The sequence below is a fragment of the Trachurus trachurus genome (assembly GCF_905171665.1).
Source record: "Trachurus trachurus genome assembly, chromosome: 13".
Lineage (NCBI taxonomy): Eukaryota > Metazoa > Chordata > Actinopteri > Carangiformes > Carangidae > Trachurus > Trachurus trachurus.
The window spans coordinates 22789581-22807825 of NC_139892.1; the positions used below are offsets into that span (position 1 = coordinate 22789581).

The 18245-nt window shown below is 41.7% G+C and overlaps 1 protein-coding gene across 2 annotated transcripts; it reads right to left on the reverse strand.

The window, feature by feature from the left end:
* LOC310995646 (cullin-5-like) lies at window positions 1-17510 on the reverse strand. Of its 2 annotated transcripts, none has more exons than XM_083984754.1 (19): window positions 17455-17510; window positions 15778-15887; window positions 14299-14398; window positions 13604-13780; window positions 12783-12924; window positions 12402-12547; window positions 11870-11950; window positions 11242-11335; window positions 10599-10729; window positions 10246-10353; window positions 9862-9926; window positions 8439-8571; window positions 8198-8329; window positions 7245-7368; window positions 6726-6901; window positions 4964-5125; window positions 4471-4589; window positions 4148-4271; window positions 1-3538 (listed from the first exon to the last, which is right to left on the reverse strand). In XM_083984754.1, exons 1-19 carry the CDS (start codon window positions 17476-17478, stop codon window positions 3344-3346), a joined length of 2343 nt encoding a protein of 780 aa, XP_083840880.1. In that variant the 5' UTR covers window positions 17479-17510; the 3' UTR covers window positions 1-3343. The 2 variants fall into 2 exon arrangements, with proteins under 2 accessions (XP_083840880.1, XP_083840879.1); XM_083984753.1 differs by having other exon boundaries at window positions 12735-12924.
* Window positions 17511-18245: the final 735 nt, after the last annotated feature.

Here is an 18245-nt window from a genome sequence, read left to right on the forward strand (position 1 = left end):
GATTGTAAATGCAAATTAGGTTTAGCATTTGCTTTAATTGGTTGGCAAAAAACTTAATGAGTGGTGCTCACTGTGCTGTTAAACAAGCTGCTGATCACATAACTGAAGAATGATGAAAGTAAAATACTGACATTCAGAGTGATTTCGTTTAGATTGGGGGATTCGTGTCACCGTCAGCCAGTGTTGTCGAGCTTTAAAAAAAGAAATAGGGAAAACAGCTAAAAAATACCAACTGAGCCAGGTCTGTGCATAGAGAATTAAACTGCATAATGTGATTAACAAGGCAGTTTGTTTTGTCCCAGGTACAACAGGCTCATTGCATTCAAAGAAGAGCTGAAAATAATACAACGGTCTCACTCTCTCTCTTTTTTTTTGCAGTTATGTAAAATGTTAATCTGATTATTATATTAGATCATTGTCAGCACCCTGGTCTTGTAGTCACAGACGGTGAAAAGCTATTTCAACATGTTGACAAACGGCAAGTATGAATTGAATCATTAAAGTGAAAGGTGAATGAGATTTGGCTAAAGTTTCTTTTCTGTGATTGAAGTAAAGCTGACACAGGTTTACAGTGAGTCAGTTCTGTGTCAGTGCAGTGAACATACACAAAGAAAACATCTTTCAAAAAACAAACAAACATTTAAACTGACAAAGAGGTTAACATTCTTCATAAATATAGAATAAATATAAAAAAATTCAACCCCACACATTCACTGTTGTCTATTCTTCCTCCTTGCTGCTCTCGGGATTTGATTTTTCACTTTAACGGGAAATCCAAAATTGGAGCAGAGCAACACTCACTTAACACAAAGTTCATCTGCAGCAGGGCGCTCAGGACTGAGGGGGACAGAGTCATGATTTCTGGGTGCAGGCTCGTTCATATGCCCTCTTCAAGGAGAGCTCTCTGTGACCTCAGTGTAACTAATAGTGTTGTTTTCACTCAGCAGCAGCTTTTTTTTTCTTTCTAACTAAAGCTTCTGCAGTTGACCTGATCAGTGTCAGTGTGGAACGAGTCCTGGAGTCGCTGTGGGAATTATTCTGTAAAACCTGAACTATATCGAAAGGTCTAAGCAGCTTTAAAATGCAGCGACGTGTCGTGACAACATACTGTAGCAACAGAGAGAGAAAACCGGCGCTAGGCTTAGTTCGGTGTGACGGTTATTTGCATTAACACTGTCAGATATGTTTTCAAGAACAATTCAGTTCTTAGAGGTCACACACAAACACCATGTGAAAAAAAAAATCTATTTATTTGAACACTGGAAGTTTATCTGTGGACTGAGGGTCAGTGCCCATGAACAAAGCCCACTCTCAGGCTCATCTAATCTTAAAAAAATATAATACTACTAAAGGATATCACTTTGTTCAACCTGTGACAAACTATCAAGAAGATGATTCGTCACATGACCATGTTTTCCACGATGTGAGGAACTCATTTGTTAAATATCAGCTTCATTCTGGAATAAAATAGAGCAATGTTGATGTGATACCGTTTCAGTAATCCATACTCGTCTGTCCAACTTTCTGATAAACTTTTTTTCCCCTCTTAAATAGCTTGTAGATATGTTCATATGTACCAGATTTAAGATATGTACTGAAGTGGACAGTTTACAGTTGAAAAATCAACATGCTCTGTGGTGGACAAACCACACTACGTCATGGAGACACTGTTCAGAAGCTGCAGTCATATGCAATTGACACCGAGACATCTGTGATTAGTTCAAGGCTCTGCTACAAAAACCCATACCAATCAATTACTACCCTCATCACAGTGCCAGCAAACACAAAGTTGCAGTCTGAGCTTAAGAAACATTAACCGACTCAGAATCTGAGGCATCAGTCGGTTTCGGCTGAGCTGTGGTTCTGTGGACGTTATTAGTTGATTTTCTGACCCGTCATATCCTTCATAGGAGCGGAATCAGAAAAACACCTTAGCTATGAGTAGGACCACGAACTGATCCTTCAGAGTACAGACTGTGAGATTATTTAAGCCTCCGCGAAAGAATTAGTGGGAAATCTAGATCATAGTTTACACTGAATTTATAGCATTATAGGGAACTCGCATTTCCACCAAAACATGATCATCAGTAACAAAACCATGTGACCAAACATCCTCCATCAGATGGCTGCTTTGCTTCAACGTGTTGAAGCTGTGGGTTTGGACAGAATGAATAAGATAGAGCAACAAACACAAATCATGATACAGTATGAACACTGCAGCAGCTCACACTCGGCTCTGCTTTGGGGGAAAAAAGACCCAGAAACCAGGAGCTCACTCTACTGAGGTTCCCTCTACAGTGCAAAGAAAGTGGACTAATGAGGTAAAGAAAAATAATAATAATAATAATTCAGTGATGAAGGGCGTTTGTGTGTTTCTATTTTCCAGCACTTCAATAAATAGTTTGCTGTATGATAATTATCCTACACAGACATGTACTCGTGTATCTGCTGACAGATTTCACCTGAAACATAAGGGGGTAAAGTGAAAAGTCAACATCTGGATTTCAATGGCAGCTGGTCTTAAATTCCCAGGATTTTCAGACAAAGTGTGCCAGACCCTCCACTGAACAAAAATATCATAGAGCAGCATGCTGTTCAAAGTGCGCACACACACATACACACACACACATGTATAAGACCAGATTCACACCATGCACCCAAACCCCAAACACACACACAGACAGACACACAGAGACACACACACACGCACACACACACACACAATTTGGCAAAATACTCCTTGGTAGTTTGAACTAGTCTCTCCATCCAAGTCCGCTCCTCCTCAATGGCAGCTTTCACGCGCAGCTTTTTGCATTCCCTGTTAAAAAGTAAGACTTGGTAGAATAGGAGGGATGCAAAATGGTGACGTCTGCGACATCAAGTGAAAGCAAAGGATTGATATCAGCTTGTTACATCTGTCCTCCCTCCCCTCCTCACTGCTCCTCCTATTCTGCAGTCTGTTGCTGATGAAAGTAAGGCAGGAAGTATTTCATTTCATTATCTGACTAGTTTTTCCTCTGAGCTGCCGGCAGACGCTGCACATTGTTGTCCCTCTCCTCTGATCTCACACTAGAGGGCGGCAGAGACATAGACAGCCCGGTGACTCAATGCTACGTCTTGAAATGACACTCCGATAACACACTGGCACCTCACAAACAAAAAGAAATATCCACACTTCTGTTGAGAAGGCTATTCCTCGTCCTTCAACGCACTCCCTACTCATCATCACCTCCTCCTTTTCCTCATACACATCCTCGCCCCTCTCCTCTCGCAGGTTTTCAAAGCGCTGGTCGCAGGCCAGGAGTAAAAAACAAGAGCAAGAAAGCACACCCTCAGTGGCTGTTTAGGCCATGTAGATGAAGGTGTTGATGTCTGCCTCTTCTCTCTTTATGTACTTGTGCTCGATGAGCCACTCGATCTGCTCCTTAATCATCTTCTTCTGTGGCAGAAACATGTTCTTCAGGATCTCCACCAGCTCCGTCTGCAGCTGGGCGTTGCTGATCCTCTTCCTCATCTTCATGATTTGGATGATGGCCTCCTGAGCGGGAAGAAATGAGCAAATGTTACACATTTAACAGCTCTACCGGCCTTCAAGAATATCAAACAGGGCTTAAGTTAAGAGATGCTACAAAAGAAGAAATGATGAAGGGTCTGATGAGCCCCAGAAAATCATCATTATCTGGCAGCTGGTTTCAGTTTACAGTGGCTCAGGGAGTTGCCCGCTATTGCTGAGATGGATCTCACTCGAGACGTTTTTGACCATGAATGATGAGACCTTACTATATAATCTATCAGCCTTGCTTCTGTGTACTGTACTCATACTCTCACCTCCTGTCTCACCCGTCTCAAGTTCTTTCTACTTATGAATCTGTCCCTGCGTCAACTTGAGTAACTCTCCGAGCCTCTTGGTCTGTCTTTAGTGTTTATGTGCTTGTTCTAATCCCAAATCCACAACCTTTAACTTCAGCAGCGAAGATACAACTTTCAGTGACAGAAAAATAGTGTGATGAGGGGCTAAAATAATATTAATAATAATTCAATTAAATATAAAAAGCAACATTTTACTTGATACATGAGCAACAGGTTCTCCCTTAAATTTCCATCAGTCAACATCCAGATCAAATCCTATTTGTTTTGTTTTTCATACCTGAGTTCTGAGTATCCTGAGCTGAACGATTCCTTCATTCTCCTCCTCTCTCATTCGCTCAGTGGTCAGCTGCAGACGACCAATCAGATTGATCTTTCCCCGCTTCTGCACTTTGGAGTTTTTGCTGAGAAAATGAAAGACGCAAAGAGATCCCAACTCTTAGGTTTAACAGTCATTTCAAGTGAGGTGCATTCACAATGCATATTGGTGGGTTTAATAAATAATGACAGCATTTTTCATACACACAGAAAAAAAAAATTATTCACTATGTAGTCCAAAAATGACATCATATTACTCTTATTTGTAGAAAGACCACTACATACATGAGGGAGAACTCCTGGTTGACGTAGAAGAGTGTGCTGTCTGTGAAGTCTTTGGGTGAGTTGACTGGAGGGTCGTAAGACAACACCTGTCTCTTTAGTTTGGGGAAAGCAACCAGAGACTGCAACAAAACAGACAGAACAGACGCTCACAATCCCGTGTACAGTTGTTACAATGGTCCCAGTTGATCATATTCTGATTATCTGTGTGCATAGGACTGTCCTACCCAGTTGTATTACTGTTAATAATAATGGTCTCACACTCCAGGAGTTGTTTTTGTAGATGAGAAGAGGCTTCGATCCTAAAGTCTGCCTGTGTTCTTTACCTGCACAAACCTTTTCTGATTAAATGATCAGATATTAGTCCCCATTAGAAATGTCAATCAAGACATTTAAAGAGTGTAGTTAATCTTAGTAAATGTTGTACTCCTGTGTACTTTGTGTGTAATGTAACTGGTGGATAGTAAAGCTTGGAAAGTTTTTCCTGCGGTCTCACCCAGAGTGTTCGGCGTAGCTCTGCGTCAGGCAGCTCTGTGGCCAGTTTGAGGTTCTCAAAGCTGATTCTCTCTCTGGGTCTCTGGTTCCAGGCAAACAACACTGCAAGCTGGAAGGTCGTCACCTCCAGGTCGTACTGACCCACCTCGTTCTTAAAGGTGATCTGAACAGAAGGGAGGACAAACAGAGGAGACAGCACGGGAGGTGAGAAGTGTCCATTCAGTGTCACTCTGTCAGTTTGGTTTAGTAGCCTGAAAAATGCCGAGGAGAATTAATAAGAGAAAATACTCAAAGCTGTAACTAAAACTACTGCCCACTCCTCACTCTCTTTCATTATTTCATCAAGTTCAGTTTTTCTATAATACTGTCAGTGTGCTCCAGCAGAACAGCCTTTTGATGGTTGAACAGCTTCATGAACGAGGAGGTGGTCTGCGTTCTGGTTTATCTTGTGCATGCGGGCCCACCCTTGTGATGTACATGATATGGTTTAACTGCCATGCTGCCGTGCAGATGGGTAAAATGGATTTAGTCAGATATGATGCATTTGTCATGGCGTCTACAGAGCATGACTAACAGTCTGCGATTTTTGTCAACACATCATATTTAACATTTTTGTAAGGGATGAATGAAACCTGCAAAAACAGCCACTGTGAGCTGCAGGTCACAGGCTGCACCCTCCAAAGCATCATTGAACTAAACAACTTATTTAACAGATGCAGGAAAAATAGAGGGGTGAAGAAAAGTGGGTTGAAAGTAAGTGAGGATTAAAGCAGAAGTAAGCGGAATATTTGTGTTAATATAAGTCTTAAATAGTTATATCTTCCGACGGCAATCACTTACATAGAGTGTTTGGTCTGAAACACGGGTCTGTCAGTCACTCTGCCCTGCTGTAAGCCGAGGAGAAAACTTTCCTTGTATCCTACAAGCTTTATCCAATGAGGAGAGAGAACGGCATGAAGGGCTGTGTGTGCAGCCAAGGGATGCGCGTGAATGTGGTGACGTAGGGACGAGGACCAATAGATCCATGACGAGGGCGGGGGCTGCTAACTCCCATCGGCTGACAAGAAGTTAGCCAAAACGACCGGATTGCTTACTTCTGCTCAAGGGGGCAGTTGTCGGTCTGAGAAGTGAAGCTCACTTCCGCGTTCAAAAAACTGCAATCCCCCCGGCTTCCTCTAGGGGCTGGTACCAGAAGGGAGCAACTCCAATTGAGCCCTATGTTAAAATAGCCGACTTTACAGCTTAAAAAAACATATTTACAGCCTGGTACATTTTATTTTTTTTGGTCTCAACCGATAGTTTCTACCCCCGCACACACTCTGAGGGGAGTGAACTCTACCGTTTTACTGTTATTAGGTTAAAGTTCTGGCCAATTAGGGCGCGGGAACGTTGAGTGACAGGAGACCGCTGCTTTGAGGCCAGTGGGCGGGCTCTCGGCCGGCCAACGGCCGCACCGCTCCAAATATGGCAAGTCAAATCCAACATGGTGCAGTTCAAACCCCCGTAGTAGCGGCACAAAACAGACCCCCCCCAAACCAATGGGTGACGTCACGGGTGCTACTTCCATTCTTTTTACAGTCTATGCTTCTGCTTTAATATGAGGAGGTTTAAAGACTCTACAACCAGGAGCAAAAGTAATTTTCATCTTAGTCATTTCCAAAACCAAATTACATTTTCCAGAGGTTTAAAAAAGTATATTCTAACTCTGTGAGATTCGGACTGTTGGTCCCTCAGGCAGCAGGAAGCCTGCAATGTCTACTCACAATGCCGTTAGACATGAGGTGATGCCAGTGGAGTTTGCGACCACTGTGATTCCTCTTGTAAAAGTCTTCCACCTCAGGGATCAGGTCCTCCAGCTCTGTGGGCAGCGAGACAAACACCTTCTCACTGCTTCGTGACCAAGCTCCTGCGTTCAGGATCTTAATGTTCACGCTGTCCGCTGCAGGACACAAGAGGAGAGAGAGAGTACAGCTTAAAAATATATTCTTCCATCCAGACAATCAAACACACACACTTTCAAACTAGTGGCAGCGAGTTACAACGCAAAACTTAAAGTTAACCCACTGGGACATAGGGCGTGCTCCCTTTTGTTTGGGTCCCCTACCACAAGCAGTTTTGCTTCTTTGGCATTCCCTTTAATGTACATTTGTTTGAAACTCCAGTGTCAAAGTGTTTTACACTGCTCTGTCTGTCTGTGTGTGTGTGTGTGTGTGTGTGTGTGTGTGTGTGTGTGTGTGTGTGTGTGTGTGTGTGTGTGTGTGTGTGGGGGGGGGGGGGGGTACCTGGGAGTGCCAGTTTGTTGTGTTTGTGCATCTCTTTGAAGACCTGATTGAGGTCTTCTGACACCTTGATGTCCTGAAACATCCTGGCCAGCTTGTTCACATAATCGGCGGGCATTCCTACTTCCTACACACACACGTGCATGCAAGAACACAAACAGGAACACACACACACACACACACACACACACACACACACAGGGGACATAAAAGCAAGACAATAATTCACAGTGTTCTTGTCAAACATTGCTCAAACATTTTTCTTTCACCTACAGTTGATTACTGAACATTTCTACATCATGCAACATTAAAGTGTCAAATACCACAGCATCTGCCAAGTTTATTTATATTCTGATTGAAATAATAAAATTGCTTGTTTGATGATGCCGGCACAGCACAGTAAAGGGCTTGGTTTATCTCTATGATGAGTTGGAGCTGTGCCAGTTTGCACTAACCACAATGTGCAACCTGCTCTGTCCTGGGACTATTCCTTTGACCTTTCCTCCCTGTGATATTTAAATCCTTTCCTTTGACCAAGTAGCAGTAAATATACAGTATGTCTATATTTTGTTGTTACACATTTTATTGAGGAGAAGCACCATTCACAAAGTTGACTTACTGACAAAAATAACGTCACATTTCCAGAAACTGTTGAGCAAGCTAAAAAAAACATGAACATGTTTTTGGTCTTTCATTAGTGTAAATGACATGAACCAGGTCAGTCGAGAAACAAGATTAGACCGTGTTAGATTCAGTCAAAGTTCTTCCTACGACGCTGAGCAGCTCTGAGTATTTTATCTGATTTATTCTGTACTTTTATTGCCTGTTGGTACGTATTGTAATGGGAAAGTATGATGCTGGTGCTGGTATTGGGTGTAGTAGTACTGTAGTGTAGTATTTGTGCCATAGATGCTCAGGCCAGCTCTTGAGAAGAATTCAAAAGCAGTGTAACTCACTCTCAGCCACTCCACCATGTTCTCTTCAATCTCGCTGTCTGCTGAAATGTCCAGAATCAGGCGGCGGGTCAGGTGAGCTTTGTGGTATCGCATGAACACGTCTTTATTCTGGACATACTTAAGCACCAAGAGCTGTAGGTAGAGGTAGAGATCAGCGTGAGAACAGAGTGATAAGGGAAGGTGTGAATAATAATGATGAGCCCCGTTTAGGAAAAGCCCAGCTAACAGAGCAGAGACTCACCACTTCTTTGAGTTTGAGCTCAATCTCCTCTGAGGTGAGTTTCTTGCTGAGAGGAGTTTTCCTCAGCAGCATATCACAGTAGTTTGCCAGCAGCTCTGGACATTTGGACTCCGGCTGAGTCTTCATACCCACACTGGATGAATGTGGAGACACACACATTTACATGAAGACCATAACATAACAACTAGCTTCAATTAAACAGAAAACACAATATTGCATCTTGATTCTGGACAACAACACCAGGGCCCAGTTGTTCAAGATGATTAATCTGGATCAAAATGATCTGGATTATGCCTTTCATCATGCCTTATTTTGCCTTTCAGGATCACGTAATCCATTTTACTTTTATCCCAGTTGTTCACTCAAAGTGTATTTATTTGAAAATAGAGTGTATGTATTGCTTTCTGTGCTGTTTTTTGTTTCTTCCATGTCTTTTAAACAGCCAGACCTTATCTGGCCCACAAAACAATAAATAAAAAAGCAACTATACATTACATTACTCAAATAGATTATGAATATCGGGAGGATATGGCGAAGTTAAGTGCGGCGAAGGCTGCAGAGGAGATGGATGAATAAAAGAAAAATGGCATAAAAAGGCTCTCACACCATCCCAACAAATAATAAGTACACTGGACTTTTGCTCTCTGTCGATTGGACCATTTTGTGACTTTGTGACATGCCAGGCTACAAGATGAGACTGTTGTTCACTCATGACGGACTAATATGGACACATGTGCAGACACACACGTAATCTGTATGTACTGTCTAGAGCTAAACTTCAGCTCTGTATACTACCTACTGCTGTAACACGTTATGTCAAAATGTCATAAGTAAAAGAATGTTATGTCAAAATGTAAAAAAGCAAAAGAAAAGAAAAGATTATGATAAAGATTTTTATTCTATGGGTAATGGGGGCGGGACTAGATAAGCTTTTGCTTCTCCCGCTTTCCCTTTCGGCCATGTGTATTGTATTATTTGAACTAAGATGAAGTGTGATGATGATGATTTAAATTGACATGCCCAAAATAAACAAATTGATTGATTGATAATATTTTTCCATGTGCTTCAAATTCAGACCTCAAATTTCAAATTCAAACTTCAACTTTCATTTTATTTAAATGTGTATATACTACATTATAAATGTTGTTTATTTGACCAGTTTCAATTTAATTTAAATTACATTTTGTTCCTGAAATCCACCCTTGGATCAAAGTTATCCCGATCCTACCAAAAGGTTTTGAACAACATAAACTGAGAGTTTGATCCAGATTAAAACCAAGTTTGAATAACGTGATCTAATCCACTTCCAGAATCTGTTTTTAGTTTTGAACAACACATTTTCAAGATTTGAGCCAATCCATAATCCGAAACCGGATCAGATTACTTTGGAACAAGTGGGCCCTGGTCGCAGGATGAAACTCACCCTTTCTGTTTTAAAGGCAGCTCCAGTTTGAAGATTGTGGCATCATTGACAACAGCTTTGTAAGCCTGGAAACAAACAGCACATTAAAATGATAACCACCATTGTCATAACAGAGGAGTGTGCAGGCGTCCCCCTAGAGGGATACCAGTGCTGCTTTGTCTCCACACGTCTAAATGCAAAGTGGAGCTGTGCTGTGGCCTGTGCTACAGACTTAGTCCTTTGTGAATGCACTAAAGAAACACAAGAATTCAAAGCTGGAATGAACTCAAATCCCTTGAGCATACAGGAGATACAAAATATTACACTTGGTTGATTATCATATCTTCTAGGAGTGATTCTCCTGGTCATGTTTCTGAATTGTGTGACGCTTTGGAGGTCACACACCTTATCTCTTGCAGTGAGGAAGCGAGGGTCATCCTGGAAGGCCTCCTTCACCAGCTTACTGAAGCGGTTAAACAAAGTCAACAACTGCTCCACGTACTTCTCAGAGTCCTGGATAAACAAACAAACACACAAAAACAAAAACATCTGACTATACATAATTATGTAGGCATCATCTGTTTTGACATTTTCATCTAAAGAAAAGAGGAAAAAGTGCTCAATCCAAAAGTCAGATAAACTTGACTGAATAAATTAAAGTAAAAGTCAAGGTTTAATCAAGACCATGTGTAAAAACTGAACATGAGACTGAGGAGATGTGCACCGTGTGTGTGGTTAGTGTGTGTTTGTGCACATACAGCAGTGATAGTCTCGGCAGCAGCCACCATGTCTGCTAGTCCAGCACTGATGATATGATCCTCCAGGTCTTTCAACATCGGCTCAATCCCATTGGGAACTTTGTCCATGAGTGAAAACATGAGGTGCAGACCTGCTCCGTGGAGAAGACAGTCAGTGTTACACAGAGGACAGGAAGCAGATTGGCTCAGTTCAGAACTTCAGGCACTTTCATATACACTGTGTGTGTGCTCAATTATTAGGCAAGTGAGTATTTTGACCTTATCATCATTTGAGCCACTTTGTCTGATGTAAAGAATGGGCTTAATATAGGGTGTTGATCACATTGGCTACATCCTCCTTCATCACACAAATACACATCACCCCATTATGTTTAAATCCAACACACATTCACGTTTATAAAACGTCTCCAACTGAGTTTCTGCCAACTTCCATAGAAAGTCCATGACAATTTGTTCATAAAGGTACAAATACCTATTGGCAATATATAGATCAGAAACTACTACTGATCATAAATAATAACAATAATAGCAATAAATTACAGATAGTACAGTTTGTGTCCTCCAAAACAAACCAGGCTCACTTTACTTATTGCGCAGCACTAAAGAAAAAAAAGCCATGTGACATCAGTGCAGCGTTACTCACGGTCTGTCTCGTTGCGTTTGATCATCCCTGGACATTCAGCCAAGATGGTGTCTTTGAACGACGTCACCAGAGCGTTCACACAACATTCCATAAGCTGTGAGGACACACGCACGCACACACACAACAAAGACTCACTGTTATAGCAATGATGAAATACACAGACAGGCATCACATTAACGTAAAGAGACTCCTCCAGGGTCATGATATTTTTTCAGGGTATGTTTGTTGCTGCTTGAACTAAGTGAAAGAAATTACCTAAAAGGAAGAATTTCTGAATAAATGGGGACACCGATTCATATCTGATATTCAGAGATCAGTCTTTCTTCATTAGTATTCAGATTTGACAACATGACGTCCATGTGGATTTTAAAACCCCATAAATAACTGGATGAATAAAAACATATATGACGTATGACATGTTAGAAACCATGTCTTCATTGCACAGTTTGTTTGCCAAAGCACACAGACAAGTTCCTGCTACTGATTTATAAAATACAAGTCTGTATAATGCTGTTCTACACCTGAATATAATGTGACAGACAGCGTAAATGCAAGTTAATCCAGGGGCCATCAGAGAACCAGAAAAACAGCTCATATCAATATTTGAGATCCTGTCAGTGACACTTACTGCTTGAACAGAGTTACATTCACGTCGTGTCTCTAGATATCTAAGTGCTCTCTTCTCCTCTTCTCTCAGCTTTGTGTCTGCCTGCAGGGAAACACACATTAACACAAAACACAGATACAAGAAACCAAGGCTCTTCAAACAATAAATAAACCCATAATTAAAACTCTGTCACACAAACACAGTCAAGGTGACAACTGTGGGCATTTCTGTCCAAAAGGTTTAGCTTCAAACAGGGTGATATTTGCAGTTTGTAATATTTTAGAAAAATATTATCAGAAAAATAGTGCAATGGAAAAGGTGAGGACAAATATTTGAAACTATAACAGATCTAAAAATAACTCAAGAAGACATCAAAGTGCTGGATTATTAAGGGAGGCCAGTTTGTGGGTTGAATGAATTTGTGTACACTTTAAACAGCACGCCTCCCCACATCCCCCAGCGTTTGTTAGTGACTTTCATTTCTACATCTAAAAGTGGGAAATCCCTCATATCAACACATCTACTGCTAACAGTCAACATTATTGTGGCGTACATATTTCATGTAGTTCTGGACGCCATTCTGTTGCAGGTAGGACGGTGCCTGTGTTCTGTAAAACCTCTCTGTGGAGTCCAGGTAGGCTTTCTCAAAGTTGTCCCTGTAGATCTGCAGCTTGTCCTCTGGGTTTGAACACAGGTTCACTGGTGTGAGACAAGAACAGAGAGTGGGTTTAAGAGTGGCCATCAGTGAATGCTTTCTTTTAAAAATTAGTTTATTCAGATGAATGTCTCTTCTCCTTACATCCCATGCCTTATGTTTACACTAGAAAACGGTAGAAGTAAGGGTTTATCACATACAAATCACTTCTATTTCTGTTTCTATCCATACCATCTGTGTTTCTGTGCCCTGCCACATGTGTGTTTCTGTCCATCTCACCATATGACTCTCGGACCCCTATAACCAGCTGGGAGTCGAAGGCCTCCCCCAGCCTCTCAGCATGGACCAGCTTCATGGCGCTGTCCTGCAGGCGACTCTTAATGTTGGAAAAGATTGACTCGTTCCATGTGTCCAGCATCAGCTGGAGAAATAAGGCGGGGGGGGGAGTAGTAAATGTGGATCAAGTGCACAATAAATGTTACATCCTAAGTCCATTTCCTGCATCCAAGAATAGTCGAGTTCATTTTATTCATGAGGTGCTTTTACTGAAACTTCTCTGGTCTGTCTGCTGAATCATTCTCCACCCACAACTTCCTCCTCCACAGCACTTTACCTGACACCTTCATCTCAAGGATGAAATATCACATGATTCATACTTTCAGCTCTTGTCTTACTGGAGGATTTCTAAGTTTACTGGCCCATAGTTGCTCACTGCATCCTACTTTACATTTAGACATACGTTTTCCTCCGTGTCAGCCACTTCTCACGACCTCTTTGTTTCTTTTACAACTGCTCTCCTTTGTCTCCTCTCCTGTCTTGATGTACTCTAGGGGATTATGATTTCAGGTCATTCATACATGATTTTTTTGCTGTTGTTTTAATTAATCTATTCCCCTCCTGCTTCTCTTAACTGTTAAGCGAACTGTTATTGCTGTCCACACTGAAGTTCTACCTTTTCCTGCCACTTCTGCACCCTGCTGCTTCCTCTCCTGTCATCTCATCACCTCATTCTTCCTGCTTTTATTCTGTGCGCTTGTTGTTGCTCAGCTTTTACACTGAATTCCTGTGGCCACAAAGTTGGGTGGGTTTTGCCCTCTCACCTTGCGTACGATGCTGTCCTCCACGTTTGTTTTCTTGTTGCTGCCCTGTTTGCCCATCAGTGTGATTTCCAACTGGCAGAAGGGTTTGGGCAGGATGTCGCACTGGGTGAAGAACTTCCTCCACTCCACAATGTAAGCTTTTAGCAGTGCGGTGTCATCCTGGTGGCTCAGCACGCGCTGTCATGGCAACAGATGCAAGTAAAAGTTAGGAGTGACAAAGGTCGACTTTGGCAAACTCATAATCCTTTGATCCATGCAGCAATTGTCTGACACATCTATCACTTTCTACAGGATCTACACAATGAAGCAGAGCAGTCAGTTTGACCACAGACGTTCTGAGAACAAATTCTGAGCTTTGTAAAGTGTAATACATGTGATGACCATTAAAACAGTCAGCTCTGATGTCTCCACCAAAACTCAAAATAGGGACAAAACAATTATTCAAGCCATGTGGAAGTACGGTGTGGTTCACAGTTGTTAAGTCAATTCACCATCTTTGATACACAATATTAGTTCAAGATGCTCAGCAACTTCATAAAATTCAACTTCAAAAATATTGTAATTTTTATGACCAGTGACCAGGCTGCTTATACAGACATGAGACCAACATGACACTGCCATTATTTTAATGTAAAGGGGTTTAACATGGGTTTACTGATTATATAAACAAACACACAAAAAAACAGACAACTTACAGCCTGTGCTTGTTTGATGAAGTCTAGGATGTCCTCTTTGAGGGCCTGGTGGATCTTGGCTGGTCCTTTATCATCCCATAGACACACAGCGTGGACATCTCTGGCAGGGAGAAATAATTGGTTTTTCAAGTTCATCATTAATGTTAATGAGTCTAAAACAACGGGTCTCATGTTTGTTAACATTTACAGTATGTGTGACTTTGAGTGAGGTGATAGTGAAGTCATCCATGCAATCTGCTGCAGTGACAACAATGTTTGGAAGAGCCTGGTACTTCCTATTATAGTTGCCTATAGGCTTATGTTGCCAAGCAACAAATACATCTCATCACTTTCTCTGAACTTTCTGAGTAACAAAACTTAATTCAGGTAAAGTCTCTGGAGGTTTAAAAATAGTTTCAAAAGTTGACGTCACATCCTCATGAAGAATCAAAGGAGGTAGAAGCAGCACCAGTCTCAGGACAAGGTTTAGTTTCAACCCAACATCATGGTCACTTAGAAAATACTGCAAAATCCTTGTAAACGGATGTAAACAGATCGAGCTGTTCCCTTGTGTAACTTAGTTTATAGAGTAACACACCAACAAAGCTAAATGCTGCCTGCCAGAAACTGCAGGCCATACACAACTGACACACAACTGCCATAACTTCTCCGCTAAATACACTGTGCTGCATGTTTCCAATCCTCACATAGTGTTTTGTATAACTGCAGAAGTATCTCCCTTCGCCTGGTCTTTGTAGAGCTGAAGAAAGTGATGTGTTGTAATGAAGCGCTCTATGTTCCCGTTCCTAAACCCACTTCCTCTTTCTCAAGACCATAATCAGACTTCTTCTCCTTGACCATTTTACTAATCCCCTTTGTTATTGAAGGGCTCAGATAAGTCAGGTCAGTTTGATTTATGCCACCCAGTATCAAACACCTCGAAGGCTGATATGGCCTTTACAATCTCTACAACACATGGCAGCCTCTGTATTCTTTGGGAAGCTTCAGTAGAACAAAAAATGAAATATTTTTAAAGAAACAATTTGGACAACTTGCAGATTATAATAATCCTCTTCAGACCTCAGTAAAAGCACCCAGTGCAATTTTGGGTTAAAAATAAAGCAGTAAACACCAACACTGTATTACAGTATGTCATTTTGCTTCAAGATGTTAAGTTGCACCACATCTTCCTATTTCATAGAGAAACACATCACTGCATGGATGAAAATGATTGTATCTATATCAACTTTAAAACATCTGCTGAAGTTTAAAGCAACTACAAGAAAAGAGACATATTCCATCCTACTACAGGCTTAACTACAAACACACGTAGGGATAAAGTAAAGTACAACACATGTCTATGAAAACTAAACCCATCTATTGATGTGATCTGTGTGTGGACTGCTCTGCTCTCAGGGCTGCAGCAGCAGTGGCTGTGCTGATCCAGCTTTAGACGACTGTCTGGAATAAAGCAGAGAAGGGACAGAGAGCAGATCTTACGAGAACAAGTCGAACCACTGTTGCTTGGTGACGGCCTCCTGTCTGAGCAATTTGAGAACGATGGGTCTCATCAAATCCCACTTGTCCTCAAACTGCAGGGACCCCTTGTTCTGGACGAGACATGACATTGGTGGATAGAAAGGAAGAGAAGGAGGGATTAAAAACAGCAACAAGAGGGACGAATGGAGGTTGACCAAAGGCTGGGGTTAAATGGGTAGTTCGATTTTGAAACTGGCCACTTTACTTAGATAGTACTTCCCACTGACCTCACATATGTAACATATCAAACTATGTCAATGCTTCATCAAAGCAAGTCCATGCATATTTCATACATATAACACTTCTCTATGGGATGATGACCCAATCTCTTGGAGATCAAATTACTTGTGCAATCACCAGACAACAGGATATATCCAGTTAATAATCATAGAAAAGCAGGGATTTCACTTAATTAATTCACATTTAATTAATAAATCCAGCCATGCTTGGCATTTGATTGTATAAATTTAGACAATAATGGTCCAAGCAAGTGACTTAGTGCAACTGAGGAGAACCTGTGGCCTGTTAATGTACTGAGCATTTAAAAAAAGTAAAACAACAGCTACTTCTGGTTCCTGGTTGTTGTCAGGCCCTGTTTCCTGTGTCTCTATGATGCCTGGCCTCACCTCGACCAGCAAATAGTCTAATATGTAAAAGGAGCAGTCAGATCCATCTGCAAAAAATGAAGGCTTGTATTGACTTGACAGTAGTGTCAGTAGAATCAATCAAAGGGAAAAGGTCCCTTCACATCCCGTGTAAATGAGCACTAGTCTCAGTGCTGCAGTAGTTGCACTTGTGATGCTGTTGTGTGCAGTTTAGCACCTATTTAGTTCACAGGAACAACACAATGCACGCTTGTAACTGGGCATTTAAGACCACCGTGTGTTAATACAAACTACATTTTTGCTATAGCCCTGGTTATTAGCCCTGACTTTAGCCGATGCTAAGTGAGGTACCGGTCTGTGAGGAGGGGGCGGGCGGCTGGTGAAGCCACTCTCCTCTCACCTGTGCAGCTACCTGTCCGATGAACTCATGACCCCGTGAAGTGGAGCTTCTCTGGGCCTGGTGCACACACACACACACACACACACACGCATACACGCAGGCGGGGTGTGCATCACGTTGAGCACAGGTTAGCTAGTTTGCAGCAGTAAGCCAAATGAAGGGGGCTCTTTGTTCGCCGGTCTGCTGACCAGAGGAAGGATGTCCAGCGTCGGGGTCGGGTCTCCCCTGAAACCGGGTCTCTGGTGTGGGTTTAAGCCGCTGGACACGGTGCTGGTTCGGCTCTGGGTGTCAGTGGCCGAGGTGCCGGTCCGTGGCTACGACTGTGGTTGTTGGGTCCGGGTTAAGAGGGGAGAGGGCGAGTTTGAGGTTTGGGGGCCGGCTGTGGTCAGGACCGGGGATAAACCGGTGGGGGAACGGACACCGGAGTTCAACAACGACAGCGGTGACAACTGTGACTTCAGACGCACCTATTGCTGCGTTTATTTTATATATTTACACTACCAGAACATGTAGCTGTGAGTCACGGCAACGAATATATACATATACACTCACGTACGGTGGAAATATGTGAAAGCGAACAGTTTAAATCTGCACATACATTTGAGAAATACGAAATATTCAAGTGCTTCTTACCTTTAACAAATTAGACGTCGCCATGTTTCTTCAACTTATCACCTCGCGGAATCTCGCGAGACAGGTACTACAGCTGGTTCAGGATGAGGTCATAACAACCTGCACTGAAATTAGAGCAGAAGTGGTAACAGCACACTGTAACTCCTACTACTCTGACAAAGAAAAGTCCCGCATCGATGAACGCAACTAAAAGTACGTGAGGACAAACGGGAAAATATACTCAAATGTAAAATGAAACTGCATCGTTTGAAGAGAAATGACGCTTTCACTGTTATACAGGGCTACAAAGTTACATGCATTAATGTAAAGGAGGAGAATGGGGTGTAAACGAAGACCTACAGTTAATTTCATGGAAATCCCGATTATCTGATCATTTTCTCATTCAGACAATTAGGCTAATTAAAAAATAAATAAATCAGAAATTAGTAAGACTTTAGTTTGCCCAAGATATGTTTTCTTCACGCAAACCATCCAAACTTAAAAAAAACAAGAAAACAATAACATACCACAACATAACATACCATACCATAATAATTACAGCTAATGCACACAAATCCTCACTGTAGAAGACATAAAAAAGATCTTTATAAGAAAAAAATATCAACATGGAAACACTAACCCCTAGTGGCCATATTGTGTCATTACAGCTAGGCAAGACACGGCAAGGAAAATGTATTGGTATGGCACAATCATAGACTGTATAAAACAATTCATACACCCGGCAATTCAAAGTGCTTTACCGAGACATAGAAATGCAAAAATCATAGACAATAAAAATACTTTTAAAAGAA